General features: G+C 46.1%; 1 protein-coding gene across 2 annotated transcripts in view; it reads right to left on the minus strand.

The window, feature by feature from the left end:
• LOC119187111 (uncharacterized) overlaps nucleotides 1–25582 on the minus strand; it is a 70169-nt gene that overhangs the window by 24900 nt on the left and 19687 nt on the right. For both annotated transcript variants that reach the window (XR_012889394.1, XM_075885175.1), the window contains 2 exons: nucleotides 18057–18326; nucleotides 13049–13153 (listed from right to left, as the gene is read on the minus strand). Coding sequence is in view for 1 of the 2 variants with exons in the window: in XM_075885175.1 (XP_075741290.1) it covers nucleotides 13049–13059 (11 nt within the window). In the remaining variant the exon portion in view is untranslated. The remainder of the gene's footprint in view (nucleotides 1–13048; nucleotides 13154–18056; nucleotides 18327–25582) is intronic.

Here is a 25582-nt window from a genome sequence, read left to right on the forward strand (position 1 = left end):
TACAACTTTTTGAAACAACAAAAGTAAGAGAGATGGAAATGAAGATGAAAGGCAGGAAGATTAACCAAGCTTTGGCTCGGTTGGCTACCGTTTACTTGGGGAAAGGGGGAGTAATAAAAAAGGAAAAAATAGGGAAGAGAGACGAACAGCAAAAAAGAAATAGATAAACACAAAGCTTAAGACTACACAGCATGGTTTCACGATATTCGTTCAGAAGCGCTCCTGAATTCTGGTGGCACAAAACTAAGTTTTCTCTACAAAAAAGAAACTCATTTTGAACCAGCCTAAATATGTTAGCCAAGCAAAAACTGTTATACTATATTAGAAAATAATTCGTTTTTCTCACTAAAGTTTCAACAGGCCATTCTGTGAAATTTATTATTGGCAATTAACTCGGTATTGTACCGTCTACAGAGAAATTGATGATACTTCCTTAGTTGTCAGAGCAACGAGAACTGCCAAGTTTTATTGTCTTTTTATGTGATCTGCCTCCCTTAATGTGTACCTATACCTATAGGGTGTGAATACTTATTACTTAACGCATTGTGTTTTAATATAGATTTTGTTTTTTATATATATTCTTAAACTAGTTACTGTTCCTTATCAGCGAGTAATCGCACGTACACCTAAAAATAGTGCGAATAGTGGCCGGGCCCTGCTGCGCCTTGTGTACCTATGCAATATGTGTGAGATGTATGTGGGCTGCAGACATGAATCATCGTCAAGTGAGTGAACTTTAGTCCGTTTGTGAATAATTAATGCTTAACTCAAACATAAGCAGAAAATAAAAATAAATTATGTTCGATTTTTCTTAAGTATACCAAAATTGCCTCAACGAGTGTCTCTACCAGCGGTATTGCGACAGTAACCCTGCGACATTTCGGAATTCTGTAAAAAGTGAGAGGTTTACGGTTCAAGTAAAATCCCACACCATCCTTTCAGGAATTATTGGGAAGCATCTTCATACCCCGCCGCGGTGATCTAGTGGCTAAGGTACTTGGCTGCTGACCCGCAGGTCGCGGGTTCGAATCCCGGCTGCGGCAGCTGCATTTCCGGTGGAGGTGGAAATGGTGTAGGCCCGTGTGCTCAGATTTGGGCGCACGTTAAAGAACCCCAGGTGATCGAAATTTCTGAAGCCCTCCACTACGGCGTCTCTCATAATCATATGGTGGTTTTGGGACGTTAAACCCCACATATCAATCAATCAGGGAAGCATCTTCATGAAGTTCTTTTAATCAGATGGCAATCCACTTGCTCGTCGGAAGAAGAGCAGCCAGTTCTACCGGTATTAAAAAAGACAAGAAAAATAACTTGCAATGAGTTATAAAGAAACTCGTCATAATGTGGATACATAGGGACGGAAATAACATGCTTCGGAGCAAAGTTTTTTATCCTTTTAGCAAGAACAACAAACCTATCTAGATCTTTAGAAACTTTATTTATGTAAGAAAAAATGGTCGCAGTTAAAAAGGTTTCAAGCAAACCTATATGCCGGAGTATTTTAAGATATATTCAAAGATAGCGTATGAAACAGAAGCACTGATGTAGTATTATGCATGTGTACTTCATTTTAAGCAGCTGTTACCCTATTAATTGTACTGTATCGGTTTGCGATTCCAAACAATATTTTCCCAGCAAGCACTTAGCTATATCTTGTTGATAAAATATTACATTATTCTAACAAGGAACGCATAGGACGCACTCGCAATGCAAAGAAACGCAGGCATAAATAGGTAGATATAATTTTTTTTAGAATATCTACTGGAACACGACTTCGCACGCCACTTGGCAGTCCAGGAATTTTCGGAACTATAGATGAAATTGCGGTGAGTGCTTTCCTGATGGCCTCTAGATTGGGAGGAGCCTTTTTTACCTCGAGCGGTTGAACTGTGTATTAGAAGAGAATGTTTAAAAACGTAAAAACATGAGCATATAAAAATTTGTAGAACCCACGTACTGTGGGAATCGGTAATATGCGAAGCACGAATGAGGCAAGTTGAATCGTCACATTAAATTCAGCACAAAATTATGAGACAGACGTAAATTAAGTCGCAAATGACACGCACTTCATGATTATCATGTTTGGATCAGTCATATATCTTCATCATTCATAGGTCGCGTAACAGCGAATTCGGTATATGTGAAGATAGCTAAACGACCGCGAGTGCATAATCAGCGTGGCAGGTATTCGTGTTTTTACATGACACGCATGTCATGACTTCCACGTAAGGGCCCGTCACTTATGTTTGCCATGTAGTCATGTCATACTATACCAGTTTTGCGAAAAGTCATGTGCATGAAACTACCGCAGGAGCAGCAAGACTTTGGCATATAAGTCAGGACATTCATGACATACATATCATCATTTCAATTTTATGACTAGTCATTTATTCTTGTCATACAGTCATGTTATGCCACATGAGTTTTGGTATAGATCCTATTATTCGAACAGCTAGGAGAGCTAAAAGTCGTATGGAGCTATAGATCATCGTGAGGGCCCCTTGGTGATTATCTTAACGCTATTGCTAGCTGATAGTCGCCTTCACTATGAATCGACACTATGAATGCTGTACCCACTGCTTATTATTAGGCTCTAGTGACACTCGTTTATAAGCCTTAAAGAACAAGTTGTCAGACGTTTTGCAGGGGGATAGCTCCATGTTTTCAACACCACCTGAACGGGTCGGGCTTATTGTACCTTCCGAAATCCGGTATGCCTGAGCAGAAGCTCAGCCACACCTGTAAAATATGGAATTGTCATTCTAACTCATTATCAATTTCTGCATGTCGTCATATTCAATGAGATGCTGAACACCTGGAATGGCTGGCGTGGCGGGAGGTAGCAGTACTCAGCAGTAGGTCCTTTTTCTGCCTTGAGTGATTTTTCACTTTCATTGGTCAATGGAGAATACCTTAGCAGATGAGAGGTACCTCGATTCTTTGGTGGCAGATAAACTGTGTTTCAACTCGAACTTTTGCAGCCTTGCCACCTTAATTATCTCACTGGAAAATATCTCCGGGCAAAGTTTTTCAGTGCTCTAGACAATGTGTTCGGAGTAGCTAACCCGAACTGACGAAGTTGGAGGGTTTCAGACATACTCCCGGCTCTGAGTTATCTGTCTACATCTATTGCTCCTTGTGTTTGTAGTCTGAAGATACTTTGTCATTTGGTAAATTATCATAACACAACTAACACACCACATATTTTTTTTATTCCATTAGTATATTACACGAATCAAATAGAGAATTCACAAAAAATTTGACTTTTGACACAAATAGTCAATTGTATTGAGTAATTTTTTCTTGTACAAGAGCCTGAAAGAACATTGTGTTTAACGGGGCTCTCATCTAAAGATATTTGGTATCTTATAGAAAACATTTGATTAGAAGTGTTCTGTAGCCACCTATGCGTGATTAGCTCTTTTTCGATGCTCTGTTCGCCAAAGTGTACGTTTTTTATGTTTGTGTAGCACTTTGTTACAGTTTATCGCATAATGCCGTATTTAAAAATGAATAAATAAATAACTCTTTTTATTGTGGTAGCAACTGTAAGGAGATTCCCGGCTGGTTTCTGCTATCGCCATCACCTTCATGTGCTGTATATGTATACGTACTAATATATTTACGAAATTCCGGAGAAGGAGTAATTTTAAAAACGTCCCCAACGTGCGCAAATAAACGAGGCACATCTCGCGCCGCAGCACGCAGAGTTGACGGCTGAGCATAAAAAAAGCTTGTGCTTCAAGGTTTAAACGGCGAGTTATTTATATATACCCCTTACCGCTATCGGTACGCCGATCTCGAGGTGACATCGTGGTGTCGAGCATCATTATCAGCGGCAGGGCGAGATGACGCAAAAGGCGCCCTCGACGGCCCGCTCGCCCTTCTGCGGTAGTGTAGTGGCTAAGGTACTCGACTGCTGACCCGTAGGTCGCAGATTCGAATCCTGGCTGCGGCTGCTGCATTTACGATGGAGGCGAAAATGTTCTAGGCCCATGTGCTCAAATTTGAGGTGCACGTTAAAGAACCCCAGGTGGTCGAAATTTCCGGAGGCCTCCACTACGGTGTCCCTCATAATCATATGGTTGTTTGGGACGTTACACCTGACATATCCATCAATCAATCGACGCCCCACTCATTGCGACGCGCGATACTACTTGTACACTGCACCGAGGGGCTTATCTCGGGGTGGAGCAGAATCCTACAACCTAGGTTTTCATGGGAGCGACTGCGTTGTAAATACTGAGCGCATGAAAGTCATTACACTTGTACAGTCTCTGTTTGCGAAAAGAGCGTCCTCTTCAAACTTAGCGAGTGCTGTGACACTCGTTAGCTCACGCTCGTCCTGTCTGTACCTGTCAGTACATTTCGTGCGTCGTTTTCATTTGGGCAGTGTGCCAAGTGTTAGTTCACTGCCGACCTGTGTGTGTTGTTTTCGTGCTTCATATACGTGCTAGCCGCGCGTGGCCCGTTTCCGAAAATCTGTTCGCCATTCTTAGTGTGATATTCGAATATGTTGAAGTCACATTCACTGCTTCGCCTTTGCGGCAAAACTGTGGCTTTTTCATTTTCGCTAATGGTCTCTCCTCAAAGTGTGCAAGAGCCATTCAGAATTTTTAGAATCTGTATCATCAGGCTAAACGTTCATCGTAGACACAGATGAAGGTTACCTTGTAGCTCGCGTCTATGTGGCACTGCCAATACAAACATATGTCGCCTTCCGCAGGTAGTGTAGCTCGCACTTTTACTCGCACAATACTCAACGTGATGATTGTGCAGAGCAGCGAAAGCATCACAAGTCAGCTGTTAAATTGAAGTGAACTATCCTCTCCTCGCCCCGCCGCAGTGATCTAGTGGCTAAGGCACTCGGCTTCGGGCCCGCAAGTCGCGGGATTATATCCCGGCTCCAGCAGCTGCATTTTCAATAAAAGCGAAAATGGTGTAGGCCCATGCACTCAAATTTCGGTACACCTTAATAAACCACAGGTCGTCAGAATTTCCAGAGCCCACCACTATGGCGTCTCTGATATTCATAAGGTGCTTTTGAGACGTTAAACTCCACATGTCAACCAAATCTATTCTTTCCTTCTACAATAGTCTTCTACTTCGTCTACGGCACTACATTACAAGTTTAGAAAATAGGATATTTAACGAAATAGCCTTTCTGCGTAAAAACACATCTACCGATGCCACCTGTCACAGTGAAATATGGTCAATACCCCAATCTCGAACAAATGAGTCATGAAAGTGTTAAATACAATTTACCCACATTGATCATTTCAATTGAAAATGCCTGTTTTATTATATCAAACAGTACGCGATCTCAACTAGCTTCACTTATTCAGTCGCTATCTTAGTTTTTGCAATGCTTTTTTTTTCTTTTTGAAGTTGCCCCCGCCTCTGCGACGAGCGGGCTTTAGCATGTAGTCAATTCACTTTGTCCGAAAGAGATGAAAACTCACATGCACCTATACACACTGTGATGTATGTTTTTCAAGTTTTTTTTTGTTTTTTGTATTGTATCATTGTTACTTATTGTTGATGGAATCTTGCATGTTAACCCAAGCACATTAGTTTTGCCCCCTCTGCCACCTGCTTCCATCATAAAGAACGGTGGTCAAGAGATTCTCAATCTGCCTAGAGCAGTTTTTTCTTGCTTCCTATCATTGTAGAACAAGTTTTGCAATGAAAATAAAGAGATCTAAATAAATAGAAATGAAATAAAAAATAAAAGAACTTTCTATGCGGAGTCCAGCAGCAGCAGGTACACTCTAAGAACTAAGGGAGTACTGGGCACTCACTTACGGACAGTAGTTTCATGTCCAATATTTCACTCTCTTTGCAGGAGCAAAATACTTACTTTTGAGCCAGAGTATACTGATTCCCCAAGAACGGGCCAAATACTCCCCCTCAAAATAGTAACATGGCGCTGCCCGACGCAGATTGCACGACCCCTAACAGGAGTTCTATTACACATAAAAAATAGCAGTTCTTGGGCCCAATTTGAGCTTTATAATTGGTTTTACTCACGCGAACATCTTAATCATGTCTAAATACAAACGTTGTGATAAAAAACAGAATGTCGAAAAATATTTGTGAGTGAAACTCACATCTACGATCTATATATAGATAAATATTACAATACGAGCAGGACATGCTGACGCTATACTTTGCTGGAAGATCCAACTTCCGAGTTTTTTTTTTCGTGTCAAGTGTATAATACTGTTGACATGTCTGCATTTTCTTGTTGAAAAGCTCAGATTTCAGTAAATCCGCGCACGTGACAAATAAACAGCTGTACTTCACTTGTTTCATGTGTTTGTTTTAGGCTTTGCAACATCAAAACTTCTATCACACACTTTTGGCGATAAAAAACGCACAGCGTGACCAGTGATACACGAATGGCACTCGCACTGACTCGCTAAGTCGTTCGTCATTTCTTTGTAGGAAACATCGCACTTCAGAACTGCTCAGAGAACAATTCGGTTTTCGTCACCTGCTTATCTATATATATTGTCACAGGTAATGGGTATGAGCCATCAACTGTAAGTGGAATCCCTTGGAAGTGAAGAAAGAAGAGAGTGTTTGCGTCCTGGTCTGAGGGCGAGCAAGACGTCGTTTTGGGGCTTTCTGTTATTACGTTCGCGGCACTGGTGGAGGTGCTGGGTAAATGCGCCTCGGCTGCAGAATTTCAGCCGACACACCGAGCTACTTGGAGACAGCTACAGCTCCCACTGCCAGAAGCAGTCGCCGCCTGCGAGGACTATCTCCCGAGTACGGCCCCCTCTCTCAAGACGAGATGGCAACTTCAACTAACAACCAGGCGAGTCAAACCAACGACGCCTATTCTATTCTCCCACATGTTTTTCATGCGCCGCAAACACCACGCTCATTTCATGGAGACATTTATGAAGATGTTGACGACTGGCCTGACCACTTCAATCGAGTTGCCAACATCAACGAATGGGATGAAGCTCGCAAGCTGCTGCGTTAGAAGACTCTGCCAAAACGTGGTACGAGAATCACGAGGGTTCCTTTGCGACGTGCCATGAGTTCAGCCGACAGTTTAGTGATGCGTACCGCAGCACTGAAAGGAAAGAGAGAGCGGAGCAGGCTATCTCGTCTCGGAACCGACGACCCAACGAGAGAGTTTCGATATCTGTCGAGGACATGCTTCGACTCTTCAAGCGTGCTGACCCTGCAATGTCTGAGGAAAAGAAGGTGCGGCATTTAATGCGTGGGGTAAAAGAGCAGCTCTTCGCCGGACTCGTGCGCAATCCACCGACGACTGTGGCAGAGTTCATAAATGAGGCAACCACAATGGAGCGTACTCTCCAGTATAGGTCGTCACAGTATGAACGCCAGAACGTGACCCCTGCTGCATGCTTTATCAGGGCTGACAGCGAGAGGCATGCCCTCGCTGAGTTCATAAGAAGCGTCGTGCGGGACGAGCTGCGCCAACACCAAGCAGCGGGACCCCAACCACCCGTAAGTGCTCTCGCAGACTTAATCCGAAATGAGATCCGACAGGTGGTCACCCCACTCGCGCCAACAAGGCCTGACGCCCCTGTGCTGACTGATGCCGCGGCTCTGCGATCTCCTGCTCCACATGGCCCTGATCCCACCATGGGAAGAATGGATCAGGCTAGCCATCGATTCCAGGGCACCTCTTCGACTCCGCCACCCGCCTCAAGGTTTCCGAGTGCACCAACTTATCGTCCGTCTGGATCGCGGCAGAACGCCACAAAGGCCAGCGTTTGGCGTACGTCCGATAACCGTCCACTCTGCTACCACTGTGGCGAAGCGGGTCACGTCTACCGTGACTGCCAGTACCGCCAACTTGGTCTCCGTGGCTTTCACCCTGATGCTCGGTGCCCGCGTTACGGTGAGCGTCCCTGCGACATCGAAGCGTACCTTACGGGCCAGCAAGCTCCTCGCCTTCGTCAACGCCCCCAATCACGATCACCATCACCTCGCCGCCCCACGTCACCTACCATTCCCTCGTCATCTTATGCTCCTTTCAGAGGCCGGTCACCAAGTCCCCACAGGGAAAACTAGAAACCGCGGCTCCTGGGGGTGAAGCCGCGTCCAAACGGTCAAAGAGCCTCCTTCGACGCAAAGACCCGACGAAGACCGTACTGACTTTCCAGTCATTTCCGAAAGTCATAAGACTGTTTTCGCCGACATCACCGAACACGTCCATAATCACGTCGTCACTGCCCTCGTCGACAACGGTGCCGATTATTCGTTTATGAGCAGCGCCCTAGCATCCCAACTGAGGAAGGTAACTACCCCTTGGCAGGGACCGCCGTTGCGCACGGCAGGGGCCCACCTCGTCACGCCGACTGGAATGTGCACAGCCCGTGTTCGAGTCCATGCTTCGACGTTCACAGGGTCTTTCTTCGTATTACCTGTGTGCTCCCGTCCACTCATTCTGGGGCTGGACTTTCTTCGCGAACACGGCGCAATTACTGACCTACGAGACTTGCAGGTGACGTTCGAGGACCCGTTTCATCCTGAACCGGAAAACGCCCACTCATCAAAGGCTGCCCTACGTTTATCATCCGAATCTATTACTCTGCCTCCCCGCAGCAGCCTTTTTATCAACGTTTAATGTGACCAAGACGTCCCCGATGCTGTAATTGCAGAAGGAAATTTATCCCTACTTTTGCACAACAAATCTTCCTTGCCCGAGGTATTGTTCAGCCCAGTAGAAAGCAGGCTTGCCTATAAGTTACGAATTTCAGCGAAGAGTATCGCCATCTTACCAAACACACTGCGATCGCATACCTTGAGGATATTGCCGACGTCCCTGGTCCCTCAACATTATCTGCTCTTTCGTCGTGCGACGATTCCGCCATGACATTTGCAAGCACTCTCGACGTAAACCAGGGTCTACCGTCTGCACAACGAGAACGTCTTTTGAAGCTACTCGGCTCATTTCAGACTGCTTCGCTACGACTTCGAAAGTTAACCAAACACCACTTGCCAAGCATCGTATCAGCACCCATTCGACAACATGCCTACAGAGTCTCGCAAAAATAACAAGACGTTATACGCCAACAGGTCCAGCAGATACTCAAGGACGATGTCATCCAGCCATCGACCAGTCCCTGGGCGTCCCCTGTTGTGTTAGTAAAGAAAAAAGATGGTACTCTGCGATTTTGCGTCGACTACCGAAAGTTGAATTGGATCACGAAGAAAGACGTGTATCCTTTACCACAAATAGACGACTCGCTGGACCGCATTCGCAATGCTCGTTACTTTTCTTGCATGGATCTACGCAGCGGCTGTTGGCAAATATCTGTTGATGAGCGCGACCGCGAAAAGACCGCCTTCATTACTCCTGACGGACTCTACGAGTTCAAGGTCCTTCCTTTCGGCTTATGCTCGGCACCAGCTACTTTTCAAAGAATGATGGACATGGTTCTTTCTGGGCTAAAATGGCAATCGTGTCTTGTCTAACTTGACGATGTGGTCGTCTTCTCGGACACGTTAGAGCGTTAGAGATTTCTGGGACTCTGCGCATATTACAGACGCTTCGTCAAAGGCTTTTCTAAAATCGCTGAACCGCTAAATGAACTTACGAAAGACGGCGTACCGTTTGTTTGGGGTCATGATCAGCATCACGCCTTTGACACGCAACGAAACCATCTCCAAGCCCCACCTGTACTCTGTCACTTTGACGATAACGCTGCCACACAGCTACACACGGATGCCAGCAACGTCGGACTTGGAGCTGTACTAGTTCAATGGCAAAATGGCGTAGAGCGCGAGATTGCCTATGCAAGTCGAACACTATCATCTGCAGAGAAAAACTACTCTGGAACAGAAAAAGAATGCTTAGCCGTTGTTTGGGCTATAACAAAGTTTTGCCTTTATTCATACGGTCGACCATTCAGGGTAATTAGCGACCACCATTCTTTATGCTGGCTCGCCAACCTCAAAGACTCTTCCGGTCGTCTAGCACGCTGGAGCCTTCGGCTGCAAGAATTTGACGTTGCAGTTATTCACAAGTCAGGACGCCAAAACATTGATCCTGACTGTCTCTCACGTGCACAAATTCGAAGTACGAACGCGGACGTTGAAGAGGACGACACATTCCTTTCCTCTGTGTCAGCAACCGACTTCGCTCAACAACAACGCGACGACATGGAGCTAAGCCCGCTGATTGACTACCTCGAAGGCCGAAAACGCAGCCTTCCCCGAAACTTCGCACGTTCGCTGTCCTCGTTCTGCATCAGGGATGGAGTCCTCTATAAAAAAAATTTCGACCATACCCATGCTACTTACCTACTGGTTGCGCTGATCTCGCTTCGGGACAATATTTTACATGCTTGTCACGACGAACCTTGATCCGGACACCTTGGCTACACGCGCACATTGGGGTGAATTCGCCACTCATACTACTGGCCCCGCCTCGCGAAGACAGTCGAGCAGTATGTCCGCACATGCCGCGACTGCCAACGCCGTAAGACTCCACCTGTCCGACCAGCACGACTATTACAGCCTATCGCCACGCCGAAGACATCATTTCATCAAATTGGCATTGACTTTCTCGGATCATTTCCCACCTCTTCGTCTGGAAACCGGTGAACTGCGGTTGCCACCGATTCTTAAACGCGTTACAGCGAAACAAAGGCCCTGCCCAAAGCTACCGCAGCCGAAATCGCACAGTTTTTTGTCACCAGCATCGTACTTCGTCACGGAGCGCCAGCTGTGATAATTACTGATCGTGGTACAGCTTTCACCGCAGAGATGCTTCAAGAAGTGCTGAGACTAAGTGGTACAGAACCTTTGAAAACCATGGGTTATCACCGCCAAACAAATGGACTCACTGAACGGTTGAACAAGACCATTGGAGATATGCTGACAATGTATGTGGCTGTTGATCACAAGAACTGGAATGATATACTCCCTTACGTAACTTTTGCTTACAATACAGCAGTGCAAGAGAGTACAGGTTTCACCCTATTTCGCTTAGTTCATGGTCGAGAGGTCACTACAATGCTCGACGCAATGCTCCTTCCCAACAACTTGAGCGCGTTCAACACGGACGCTGAATTGTTTGCTCAGCGCGCCGAGAAGGCCCGTCAACTGGCCCGATGCCGTATTCAGGCTCGCCAAACTGCCGACGCACACCGCTACAACCTTACACACCCAGAGGTTACCTTCCAACCAGGCGATGAAGTTTGGGTGTGGACTCCCATCCGACAGAGTGGTCGCTCGGAGAAGTTGCTTCGGCGCTACTTTGGCCCTTACAAAGTTCTCCGCCGACTCAGTGACGTTACGCATGAAGTTCTCCCTGAGGGCGCCTCAAGACGTTCCCGTCGGTTTCCACAAAGTGATGTGGTGCACGTGTCAAGACTCAAGCCATATTTCTCACGTCATCCATCGAACGTGGACTAACTTACCATGCAATGACTATTTTTTGTCACTTTGTTTTTTTTATTGCCTTGTGTACTTTCTCCTTTCTTTATTGAGTACTTCTATGACGCCAGCCCATTTCTCCCCTTACGACCGAGTTATTGGGTTCCAGGGTGGCATCTTTTCTTTCTCATTTTTTTTCTCAACGCTCATTACCAGCATCAAGCCGATGCTTTTCAAGGAGAGGGAGTAATGTCACAGGTAATGGGTATGAGCCATCAACTGTAAGTGGAATCCCTTGGAAGTGAAGAAAGAAGAGGGCTTTTGCGTCCTGCTCTGAGGGCGAGCAAGACGTCGTTTCGTGGCTGTTTGTTATTACGTTCACGGCAATATATATATATATATATATATATATATATATATATATATATATATATATATATATATATATATAAATATATATATATATATATATATATATATATATATATATATATATAAACGCGTATAATCAAACAAGCGACCTCTTGCCCTCTTAAACTCTCGACCACTATTCACGTTTCTCGAAGATTAGCATCTATTTGAAAAGTATTTCCGAGACCTGGCGTAGCTCTGTGGTATTTTTTTTCGCCACGCAGAATGCTTTCGTTTGATTCCAGCTGGGACCCTCACGTTTAATTTCAGCATTTCTCGGGTCAACGCTACCGATGTCGGGTATTTCTTAACGCTCACGCGTTGAAATTGCCCATATGTGTTCTCATCGCTCTTGGGTATAAATAATACTAAGCGTCAATTACCTGGGGCACACACCCGCGGACCAGTGGCACATACCCGCCCATGGGTATGTGCCAATGTCAGGCGAGTAGTGTTTGAAGACGTACGGGGCCGTATTTTACGTTATTCATGTCTTAACTAGCGCATCATATTCGTCAGATCGTCTTTCCCTCCCATGCTAATTTTCGTTCACGCCGAGTTAAGCAGGTGACCACGAAAGCACCCAAACTTAAGCTGATAGATAGATAGATAGATAGATAGATAGATAGATAGATAGATAGATAGATAGATAGATAGATAGATAGATAGATAGATAGATAGATAGATAGATAGATAGATAGATAGATAGATAGATAGATAGATAGATAGATAGATAGATAGATAGATAGATATGCTCAAAATTACCGACGTTCGCTAAGAAACACTTCGCATTTATAATGTTCTTCCAATGGGGTGTTCTACTATTCGCCTGTATACATACGTTAATTTGCCAGTTTGGTCTTAACACTTTCTGTGTAACAAGGTGCCCCCAGAAATCGCGAATTGATGTTATACGTTTCACAGCACACCTGAACTTCCTAGAAAAAGAGGCCTCGTGCTTCTCTTGGAGTCGTACACAGCGCCATGTTGCATGGTTCTCTCCCTAATAGAAAAGCCAGTGGGTGCCCGACGGCACTGGTAATAGAATCAGAGGTGCGTCCAAGGCAGGTGTAAAGACATTCAAGAGAAATATGGAAAGCTTCTGTGTTTGCAAGTTGTTCTTATTTCCCCACCTTCAGCCAGAAACGGAATATCTACCTGATTTTTTTTCTGTATATTTACAATCATTCTGATCGTTGTAAGGTGTATAAAGCATGCGTACACCTTAATGGTATATTCAATTCACCTACTCTTAGGTTGCACTCACCGCAACTGCATTGCTCATAACCGCCTCTTTTGTCGCAATCACGAATGTTACGAAAAAGGCAACGACGTCTTCGCCAAACAAGTCTGCATGAAATTGCGGGTCCAACTGCAAAAAAAAAGATGCATGAATGAATTTTCGTGATTAGGCTGTGTTTCGACGACTCTAGACATATTGCTAGTACTCTGTCCACAACTAAGTAAACAAAAGCATTCCTTTGTCGTTTAGCAACCATTTTGACAGAGCCTCTCTCTACTTATAACAAAACGTTACTATTGAAATTGCAGACCCCAAGTATAGTGGCAATCGGTGATATGGGAAGCACGAACGAGGAAGACGGATATGACACTTTTAACTCGGTACAACAAGGCTGACATATATTATGCCGTACTTGGCTTTCATTTCATGATTATCATGCTTGCGCCTAGCATTTGTGTTCGTCCTCTTTTGACGTTCCGTAATACCAAATTTTGTATATGTGAAGCTTGCAAAATGGCCGTGAGTGCGCTATGAGCATAGCATGCAGTCTTGTGTACATGACACGCATGTCATGATTATCATGTTTGGGTGGGTCATTTACTTTCGCCGTTCATTCAAATCATGATATACCAAATATGGTATATGTTATAATTGCGAAACGACGGCGAGCGTATCAGGAGCGTCATATGTAATCATGTTTTGACATGGCATGCATATCATGATTTTCATGTTTGGACCAGTCATATGCCTTCGTCAGTCATTCACGCCACGTAACACAAATTTGGTGAATGTGAAGCCAGCGAAACGGCTGCGAGCGTATCATAAGCGTGGCATGTAGTCATGTTCGTACATAACGCGCATGTCATGATTATCATTTTTGGACGTGTCATTTACATTCATCGTCCATTCACGTCAGGTACTACCAACGCTGAATATGTGCAGCTAGCGTAATGGTCGCGAGTGCAGGATTAGCATGGCATAGAGTCGTGTTCTTACATGATAAGTTCGTCATGATTAACACGTTTTCACCAGTGATATACATTCGTCATTCATTCACGTCACGTAATATCAAATTTACTAGATGTGAAGCTAGCGAAGCGACCACGAGCGCGCAATGAGTGTAGTCATGACTAACATGACAATCATGTCATGAGTTCCACCTTACGGCATTTTCACTTATGTGCGCCATGCAGTCATCTCACAACATACCAGTTTTGCAATATGTCATGGGAACGAATGGCTTCACGTTATGCCAAACCAATTTTGGCAAAGATCCCTTTATTGAAACAGCTTGGAAGGAAGGATAAGAACAACAAGAGAGATGCCAGGGTGGTTAACCAGGCACATTCCCGGTTCCCTACCCTACACTGTTGGAAGGGAAGGGGAAGTGTAAAGATGAGGCAGTGATGAAAGAAGAGAGAGATACAAAATATTGTCAGTCAATGGGCCTACGCGTATGCAGCGCTGGCGCTGCACAAAAGGTAAAGGCGTTCGCATAGGCCCGTAGTCTTCAAAAAGCGCGAGGGGCCTTTGACTGCCTTTTCAGCCGACGAAGGACGAGGACGGTGCTCCAGCAGCATCTGCACAGAGAGTGGCCGATCGTCCAATTTTCGCAATGTGTCAGAAAGTTTTTCTTCCTCAGAGGCAAATCAAGGACATAGGCATAGCATATGGTGGATGTCTTCTTCAGTGCCGCAAACGTCGCGTTCCGCACTGTCGGTTAATCTAATGAGGGTTGCAAAGGCATCTGTGAAGGCAACCGCCAACCAAGTCCGACAAATAAGCGAAGCTTTACGTCGACGACCACTTTAAACAACACGAGGTGGTCAAAATATCCGGAGTCCTCCACTACGACGTCTGTCATAAACATATGGTCGTTTTGGGACGTTAAACCCTACAAATAAATCAATCAATCACGTCGTCGATGTCCGGGTTGAGGTCGGATGTTCCAGTCTAGGGTTCATTTAGTGGAGGCTTGTATGCCTTATGCTTGGAGTGTTCAACTCTAGTAGACACTAACTATGCGCCCGGTTACGAAGTTGCCTTGCAGCGTCTGTCCTTGACAAAGGAATCAGAAGGGTGTGCTCTTGATGAAATGTGCAAGCCGCGTTGTCGACGGAATCATTGCCACTGATCCCACAATGAGCAGGTGGGCCTGCATTGAAATTTGACCTCGTGTTCTGTTACTCTGACGTAGTGAACAAGCTTCGCAGCCACTTTGCAATGAAGAACTGACTGCAAGCTCTGTAAGGTTCGTTTAGAGTCGGAAAACTCAGCCCATTTACTCGGTCTCTGGAATGTGATGTACTCTAGAGCGCCACGCCAAGCCGCAAGTTCTGCCGCCGTAGCCGTTGTGGCGTGTGACATATTTATTAGCACGGGTGATCCTTCTTGCTGGTATCTCCACCGCACCGCCCGAACCGCCTGGAGAGCGAAAAGTCATAGGTGGCGTGCTAGATTTTTTGATAGATACGGTCAAACTCACCAAAGTTTGCTAAGGTCGCATTTAACAATTTTTATAGTAGATACGTTGAGATATTTCCCTCAGAATTAAGTATTGCTGTGCTAGTGAAGTGCACCGCTTGTACTTTAGATAGTGACGAACCTATATAGTTCATGTTTTCCTGAAATATTTGACTTGCAAAGCTTTTGGGCAAAATATAATATTACTTGTTTTTATGCTTACCTATTATGGCTAAAAGCGGCAGCATCAGAGGTAAGAATTTTTAAACAGTCACAAAACAAGTAATTTTTCTTGTTTGTATTTTCATCAAATTATATAAGAAATTGCTTACCTTTATTTGCGGTAACAGCTCCCTAACTGAAGTATTTGTAATGCGAACACAATTTCAACACTGTTCTGTTTGCTAGCAAGGACCACAAACACAGTAAGTAATAACTAACAGCAAATAACCTTGGCAGCTATATGACCATCTGTACGCTATTGTGCAGATGTTTTACATAAGGCCTCATGAGCTGCCTACTTGCGTTCAATGTGTGGGTGCCTATAACTATATAAACTATGCTCATATCACAATACTGAGCCAAAAAAATTTCGTTCGGCGTTAGCTCAAAAACTGGGGAATACCTGAAGTGCTCTGATTGCAATGAAACTCAGAACACTTAAAGGGAAACAAGAGTAAAGATGAAAAAAAAAACTGGAGACCCTATATCTAGGGCTCAAGTGAATACAATCATTCACTAAAAGTCTCAAACTGAAATTCTTTTGGCATTTTCAGTCCTTTTAATGTTTTTTTTTCATATTGCTCTCACTATGTATGTCACCTAGACTTTCTTACTGGCGTTGTGTGCTGAGACTTGGTCGCTGGCTCGTTAATTCACAATTCATTCACTTTGAGGCGTCATAAGATGCCAAAGTGACCAGCATTTTTTCAAAATTCATTGTTGGGACTGAACTAACTTTCACAGTTATTTTTGATCGCTTTCGTTTGTTGCTAAATACTTTTCGTATATTTATGACAGTTAGTTGCTTTGCGCCGGTTAAGCTATAAGGCAACAAGCAACTCTCTTCTTTAAAGGATGTTCATGTTATCGGCCTAATAAAGCGATGTTTACAGCAAGCTAATTAACGTATGTGGTATGAGAAATATTTGCTTTATTACGTAAAATGATTCTTCGGACAGCCTTGTAACAAGCAGCATTCAATATTGACGAAAAAGTTCATATTTTTGGAAATGCGGCAAAATCAAAAGACACAAATGAAATATTTATTGGTGGACTCATCACGTTGAGGCAACAAAAAAAGTTGATGCGCTGAATGAATAGAAGATGATCTAGATATATTGAAATGTTCAGTGTATTTTGTAAAAAAGAAGCTATATATTGAACGTGAAAAAAGTCACCTTGGTGGTCACACTCGAAATCTACATGTTACTTAGTTGAAGAGCTTTATGAATAGCTCTGCGTTTTACCTTAGTATACACCGACTGCACAGGTATACGAACAGAAATGGTCCGTGTACTTTCGCGCACCATAGTGTACACATCTAAAGGCTCGACGGCTCATCTGGTAATCATCAGTCTTTCACCACATCGACTATAGCGTACCTCTGTTAATCATAAAAGACGTATGATAGACCCTGTTTTTTTTTCTGTTGTGCTGAGTATGGTGCCAGGTTTGTCTCTGTATTACATGCAAGTGGGTTTGGCTGCAAGACCGCAGTTGCGAGTGGCATATGCTGCTTGCGTTATGTCGGCGAAAGGTCGACATAAATATAATGTCTGAAAAAATTGTGCGCAGCTTCCACAAGCGGCGCCACATAGAATCTATAGGCGGAGCTTGCGTTTGACCAAAGTTTTCCTAATAAAGTCAAACTTTTGCTAGAGAGGCCTGTAGATTCGTTCATATAACCATGGTTTGCGAATACCGAATTTAGAAGCCCAGTCGCGTATAAACCGAGTTGTGATGAAACTGAATAAACAATGATTTCAAGCCGAATGCTCATCGATCAGTTTTGAAGTGGTAAGAAGACAATTTTCAAATTATCTTTAGACTGGTAAGTTGACAATTTTGCAAACAGTCTGATAACTTCTAACCCTTTTATTAAAAAATATTCAGAGGCTTTCACAAAAGAGTCCTATATTCATTTTAACCCACAAAAACTATTGCATTTGTTTAAACTTTGCAGCATATATAGATCCTTCGGAATGTCTGAAACTGCCGGCTGAAATGTATCAGTGACTGCAGTATTCAAGGTAGTACTTTGTCAACGACATCTACATAAAACTGATAGTAAAAAATTAAGAAATCCTGCAGGTAATCATGATTATGATCTGTACAGTGAGAATCGTTGATTGCTGAAACTGCTGCTTCGGCGACGATAGAGTTTTAGGCTAAATGCCTTAATCCATATACACGCACACAGAACATGAACAGATCATTATACACACAGAAGAGGCTGACGTTCAGTGTGTATAACCTGAAAGAAAATCTATAAGTGAAACCAAACAAAAAAGCTTCTAAAACATTATCTCGTATGTTTCCTTCTTGTCACAAAAATAAAAATTCTTACCACACTTGCAGTAACACCTCTCGGAGGTCTGCAAGCAACACGTCTTCTTTCGTTTTTCACACTCAAGTTGTTCGCATGTTTCATTGTGGTCATTATCGTTCCCTTTTTTTCCATAATTTCCATCGTCTTCGTCTTTCTTTTTTCGGTTTTCTCCATCAACAACATCATTTTCCTCTCCCTTGTCACTTTCACCGGAATCGTGGCGGCCCGGCCTGCTACGGTCGCCCTCGCCGTTGTCGTCATCATCATCGTGGTCGTCGTTGTCCTTATCTGAGAGAGAAGTCATCAGTCAATACCGTTATTTGGATTGAGCTTTGACAACGCCTGGCCTACAAATTGGGGGTATCGAGCACTGGGAAATTTCACTTCGTTTGAACTGAGTGATCGATTAGTTGATTGATTGATTGATTGATCCTTTTAACACTGGCTCCATGCACCATGAGGAATCAGCCATGAAACGAGGTGTGCCTTGCTGTATAAAATATGTATGCATAATGTCAAACTGTTAGCAATAGATAGTACTGAAACAACATGTTACAATAATTCACGAGAAAAAAAGAAAAATACTGATGTTTTTAAAGATTATGCTTTATTTCGATAACGTTAGAATTCCATTTGTTTCAGAAAATAAAGACGACTAGTGTTTTTAAAAATAGTGGTTGATTTTCATTACCTTAGCATTCAAATCGTCTCGTTTCACATAGAAAATCACATAATGCTTCTCAAAAGCAGAGGCTTTAAGCACGTCATGTCGAAGAGAGTGTGGTAACAAAGGAACCCAGCGTTGACCATCAGGGTGGTAGATATGACGGTAGAGAACTCCATTCTCCAGCTTAATTTGCAAGAGTTGACGACGTCGCGCGTTGGGTGGATGGGAAGTTCCTGAGAGCTCGTCCATAATACGCCTACAGTACGGATCAGACAACTGACACGAGTGAAGTGTGCGCTTGTCGTCGAATAATAGCTGATCTATTGAGGCGAGCGCGGGAGCTGCAGAACATTGTGATGGCTGAACTTTGACCGATGCTGAGCTGGGTATTTGTTAGCGGGCAGCGCGAATGGGCGTCGGCGTCTTGGTGTTTTCTACCTGACTTGTAATTGATATCGAATTCATACTCCTGTATACGTAGAATCCACCGACCCAAGTGTCCAGACAAGTTCTTCAACGTGGAAAGCCAGCGTAGGGCATGGTTGTCCGCAATGATCGTGAAATGACGGCCGTGGAGATAGGAACGGAACATTTGCACTGCCCAGAGCACAGCCGAGCACTCCTTCTCAGTTATGGTATAGTTCTTCTCGGTCGTGGTTAATATCCTACTGGCATATGAAACTACTCTCTCTTGTGAAGAGGTGTCGCGTTGGCACAGAACGGCACCTATACCGCGACCGCTAGCGTCCGAATGTAGGACGGTCGGTTCGGCCTCATCAAAATGGCGGAGTACAGATTCGGACGTGAGGGCACACTTTAACAGGTCCAATGCCGTTTGACTATCTTCCGACCAGAGAAAGGGCACGTCGGAAGCAAGAAGCTGGTGCAGTGGAGCCGCGATTGATGCGTAGTTTCGTATAAAAAGGCGAAAATAAGAGGCGAGACCAAGAAAACTTCGCAACTCCTTCGGCCTTTCGGAGCGCGGAAAGCGAAGCACGGCAGCAATTTTGTCCAGATCTGGGCGAATTCCGTGTTTGCTCCCGACGTGGCCCAAAACCTTGATAGCTTTTGTGGCGAAAATTTTTGTGTTGAGTTGGAGACCAGTGGTGGCAAGGCACGTCAGAACGTAATACAAACGTTGCAGGTTCTGAGGAAACGTTAACGAAAAAATGACTATGTCGTCCAAGTAGCAGAGACAGGTCTTCCATTTAAAGCCGCGCAGCCCGGTATCGATCATGCGCTCAAATGTAGCGGGCGCGTTGCACAGCCCGAAATGCATAACGTTGAATTCGTATAGCCCGTCGGGGGTCGCGAATGCCGTTTTCTCTTTACCCTCTTTGTGCATAGAAAGTTGCCAGTATCCGGAACCCAGGTCGAGGCTGGAAAAGTATTTCGGACCTTGTAGAGAATCAAGGGCGTCGTAAATTCGAGGCATTGGGTACAGATCCTTGTGAGTGACCTTGTTTAGCGCCCTGTAATCGACGCAAAAACGCACGGAGCCATCCTTCTTGCAAACCAGAACCACAAGCGACGACCAAGGGCTTGATGAAGGGCGAATTACCTGTCATTTGTGCATGTCAGCTATGTTTTCTTCGATGATTTTTCTCTCAGAAGGAGACACGCGGTAGGGCTGGCGGCGTACAACAGATGTTCTGACTGCGTGGATTCGATGCGTTGTAGTAGTCGTGAGGCCCAACGTCGAGGAGTAAACATCGAAGGAACTTGCATGTTTCTTTAACAAAGCAAGTAGCTGTTGCGTCTGTGAAGGTGTTAAGTCGTCGCTAATGGCTGCAGTAAAGGTGGAAGAAGAAGCAGGCTCACCCCTAGGGCTGTCGTTGAAGGAGACGGCATGAAGTGGCACGACGCACGCAGGCTCGAAATGCACCATACAGGCCACCGTAATGTTCTGGGGAAGTAGAATTTTTTTTGATGCTGTATTCACAGCGGTGACAATTGCGGAACCATTGAGAAACCGAACTAAACCGGACGCGAGAATGATGCCTTTACCGACGCAACTAAATGATGGTGAGACCAAGACGTCGCCATGGTTGATGTCCTTGGAGATAATAGTTACAATTCGCTCTTGACCTGCTGGTGATTCGGTACCTTCAGCAGCTGTCAAACGAAGTGGCCTCTGGGGGTCGTAGTCGAGCGTGCAGTCCGTGTCGGTGAGGTAGATGACGCGTTGGCCACAGCAAATTTCCACGGAGGCAGAAGAAGGAAAATCCCACCCTAAAATTATTTGGTGAGAGCAGTCAGTCAGGATGGCGAACTGAATGTGGTGTCGGATACCATCAATAAAAACGCGGGCTGTAGAGAAAGCGGCAGGGCTAATGGTACACCCCTGGGCAGCAACCAACGTGGGCCCATAGCAAAGGGTCATTACATTTTTCAGACGTTGGTCTAAATCAACACGCATAACAGAAAATGCTGCACCCGTGTCCACTAGAGCATCCACGTACACTCCTTCCACTACCACCGTAATCATGTTGCACAGGCCTGGTGGAGGAATGTCAGTCCTAATTCGGAATGCAGTTTTCCCCTCAGAAACTGCATCACTTAGTTTTCCGAATGACTGGCAGTGAAGAATGAGGCAGGCTGAAGTGGGGAGAAGGAGCGGGGAAAGGGTGATGGTGAACGGCGTCTAGAGTTCCGGCTGTTCCGAGGTGCACTTGATACGGGCGGAGAGGGAGACCGGCGTGTAGGTGATAAATGACGTTGACCTTGATAATTAAAAGTATCTCGTTCACGCATGTCATAACCGTGGTGATCGTCTTGCTGGCGCTTGTGGCAGAAACGAGAAACGTGGCCGCGATACCCACAGTAATAGCAAACTGGGCGAGATGAGCGCCAGGGGGAAGGGTAGAAACCATGCGGAGTACCTGAAGAGAGTGCCGTCAGGTGTGAAGAGGAAGGGTCAGGCGGGATTGAACGAAAGTTGAGGGGAGAAGCGGCAGCAATCGACGCGTACGATGGCAGCGGCAATGTCGTGTTTACCTTGCTCGGAAGCATAGCAGCGACCTTCGCGTAGGTTCGTATGGGCCAAGACGAGGGTGACTGAACGTGAGCCAGAGAGTTCAGAGATGTCAGTTCCTCTCTGATAATGTCGCGTAATGCCGCTCCAGTAGACTGTGGAGAACATGGTGGAGAAGGTGTGAAACCCAGGTTCTGCAAGTCTTCACGTATTATGTCTCTTATCAGGTCACGCAAAAATCTGTTAGATTGTTCACCTATGTCTGGTTGTAGACGAACCGAGTCCAGAGTATCGAGGCCCTGACATGTCGTGACGACGTCGGCTGTGGTAGCCGGGTTCTGAGCAACCAGGGCATTGAAGGCAACAGCACGTATACCCTTTGGAAATGTGGCGTACTTTGTCGGACTCCGGCATAGATGAATAGGGCCGCCGGCAGAGCGCAAGAACGTCCTCGATGTACGACGTGTACGACTCACCGGAATGTTGTTGGCGAGTGTCGAGAGTTCTCTTCGCGACTGCGGACCGAATGGCCGGTGTGCCGAAAACGTGATGGAGCTGCTGCTCGAAGGTCACTCAGTCGGTTATATTGATGATGTGGTTAAAGTACCACGTCTTTGCCACGCCGGTCAAGTGGAAGGAGACGTAACGGAGCTTGGCGCTATCGTTCCAGCGATTAGCAACACTCACGCGACTGTGCTCATCAAGCCAGTCCTCTACGTCTTCCCCCCCGACGACCGGCGAAGAAAGGGGGATCACGCTGGTACCATTGTACGTAAACAGGAGCCGCGGCTGAAGACGGCGGGGGAGACATGGCAGCAGTGATGGCAGCAGGGCCGGCAGGCTCGTTCTGTAACATGCTGCCAGACAGGGGGGGGGGGGTGATCGGCGGCCTGAACGCAGCTCCAGGGAGTCGAGCGAGGTGGGAGAGGACCGTTGACCAAAAATCCACCTCCACCACGTATGACGTCTTGGTTGAGACAGCATTTATTCAGCCAAGGGCTCAGTAACGAACGAGCAGTCTGAAACTGAGTGAGCACACATCCGATGATGATTGTGAAGATGAGGACTGGGACCCAGACGGATGATGATGATTATGATAATGCATGTATGAAAAGAAGCGCTTAATGATTGCTCTCAATATATATATATATATATATATATATATATATATATATATATATATATATATATATATATATATATATATATATATTGTGAAGAAGAAAGAGCGTCGTTGGCAAGCAACATCGCCGGCATCTGCTTGACCGTTACTCTTGCACGATCGTGTTTCTTCGTAGGACCACCGTCGCAACAGTCGTCAATAAACCCTTTTTCAATTGGTGGAAGGTGCTGACATTCCCCGTCGCCTGAACCTGGGTGCTGCCATTCGCCGTCGCCTGAACCTGGAGCTGCGCAACCGAACGCTACCTCCCATCATAGCTACCAACAACGCGCAACCTGGCTCTTCCACTCCATCCCCCAGCAACCCCGGCGTTCTTCGTTTGCGAGAGCCCAAGGTCTTTAGCGGAGCTGATGAGACCGACGTGGAAGACTGGTTCGCTAACTATGAACTGGTGAGCGCAAACAACAAGTGGGATGACGCGGACAAATTGACTTACGTCATCTTTTACCTCACTGACGTGGCCGAAATGTGGTATAACAACCACAAAAACGACATCACCACGTGGTCCATCTTTAAAACCTTGTTTGCTGACGTTTTTGGCCGACCCGCAGTCCGCAAGTCCAGAGCCGAACAACGCTTGCGGACTCGTGCACAAAAGCCAACGGAATCTTTCACCAGCTACATCGAAGACATTATTGGTCTTTGCAACCGTGTGAACACCACCATGCCCGAGTCGGAGAAGATTCAACACATCCTCAAAGGGATAAATGACGGTGCATATCAGCTGCTCCTGGCCCGTAATCCTGCCACCGTTGCGGAACTTGTCACTTTGTGTCAAAGTTTTGACGAGTTGAACAAGCAGCGCGCCCTGACTCGGCCATTTTCCTCACACGCCGACTCGCTCTCCAGTCTCACTTCTGTTCCCGACCACTCACCAACCATGCAAGAGATTAAAGACTTTGTGCATGAGGAAGTAGCTCAGCAACTGTCGTTGATTCCCTTCACGCAGCAGCCGCCGTCCTCTCGTCTGCCCTCACCACTCCGCGACGTTATTGCCGAAGAGGTAGCTCAGGCTGTTCCCGTCGCTGCCCACCAGCAGCCTGTGGCCATGCCTGTTGCCCATGCGCCGGCTATGCAGCCCGTGGCCGCGCCTCTCACGTATGCCCAGGTGGTACGTAGCAGACCCCGCCAGCAGCATTTGCCACCCACGTCTTCAGTCGCTCCCCACTCCGCCCCATTTTCGACACCTTGGGCCGCACCACGAGTCAGCAATTCCTGGCGCACTCCTGACAATCGACCAATCTGCTACGCCTGCGGTACTCCAGGACACGTGGCACGATATTGTCGCCGTCGCTTCCAACCACTCCACGACGCTACTCGGCCGTTACCGTATGACCCACAGCCCATGCACATACCTGCTCCCTATCCCTCACCGCAGTATGGATACACTAACTTTCCTGAGTCTCGGTCACACCAGCCTCAAACTCACTCTCCCCGCTCCCCATCTCCTCGCAGGCGATCACTGTCCCCAATGCGTCCTAGACCCGCTTCCTCCAACCGGGAAAACTGAACGCCGCAATTCCAGAGGCAAGAACTGCGCCGTCGTCGAAATGCTCAAGTCCTCGCACTTCACCAGCTGACGTCGTCGCTATATCTGTTGGTGGTGTTTCTACCTTTGCCCTCGTCGACACACGTGCTGCCGTTTCTGTTATAGCCGCCCAGCTCTGCCACTCCCTACGCAAAGGGACCACGCCGCTCTCTGGACTATCGCTTCGTACAGCTAGCGCACAAGAAGTTCGACCTCTTGGCACCTGTACGGCCCGCATATTCATCCAAGGCTCTATGTACGTTGTCGAGTTCATCGTCCTTTCGGTGTGCTCGCATGACGTTATCCTCGGGTGGGACTTTCTGTCAAATCATCATGCCATCATCGACTGCGCACGCGCTGAAGTTCAATTTTCGCACCTGTGTGACGAACCTTTGCACGAAACCCTTGAGCGGTCGCCAAAGCTTGTCGTGCGTGAGGACACTGAAATTCCGCCAGCCTCTCTTGCCGTTGTCCTGGTTTGCTGCGATGACTATAACGATGCTACAGTAATGTTTACACCTTCCGACATTTTCATGAGCCGCAGAGCCGTTTCCTTGCCTTTCGCTACACTCGACGTCACTGCGGGCCGAAGCAATATTTTCGTTCACAACCCCCTTTCTGCACCGCTTACGCTACTTGCCGGCAAATTTCTCGGTCGAGCGGAGTACCTCGATTCCTCTTTATTCTTTAGCATGCCAGACGAATCGTGCAGTAGCGCCTCGACCGAACTTCATGCCCTTTCCCCACTGGAGTGCTCATCGAGTGACACCTTCTCGAGTTCCATCGCCGACACCTTAAGTGCCCATGAACGCGCCGAGCTTCTTAATCTCCTCCAGCACTTCGCGAATTCAATCGACGTTTCTCAGCCGCAATTGGGTCGGACTTCCGCAGTGCACCACTACATTGACACCGGTTCGCACCAGCCATTGCGTCAAAGACCGTACCGTGTCTCTGCTGCAGAACGTCATGTCATCAACGACCAGGTCAAAGAGATGCTACGCCGTCACGTTATTCGACCATCGCACAGTCCTTAGGCATCTCCTGTCGTTCTAGTTCGAAAAAAAGATGGATCGATTCGATTTTGCGTCGACTACCGGCGATTAAACAAGGTGACGCGGAAGGACGTCTATCCATTACCGCGCATAGACGACGCCCTTGACAGCCTACAAGGAGCCGAATTCTTCTCCTCCTT

Source organism: Rhipicephalus microplus, unplaced genomic scaffold (assembly GCF_043290135.1).
Source record: "Rhipicephalus microplus isolate Deutch F79 unplaced genomic scaffold, USDA_Rmic scaffold_75, whole genome shotgun sequence".
Lineage (NCBI taxonomy): Eukaryota > Metazoa > Arthropoda > Arachnida > Ixodida > Ixodidae > Rhipicephalus > Rhipicephalus microplus.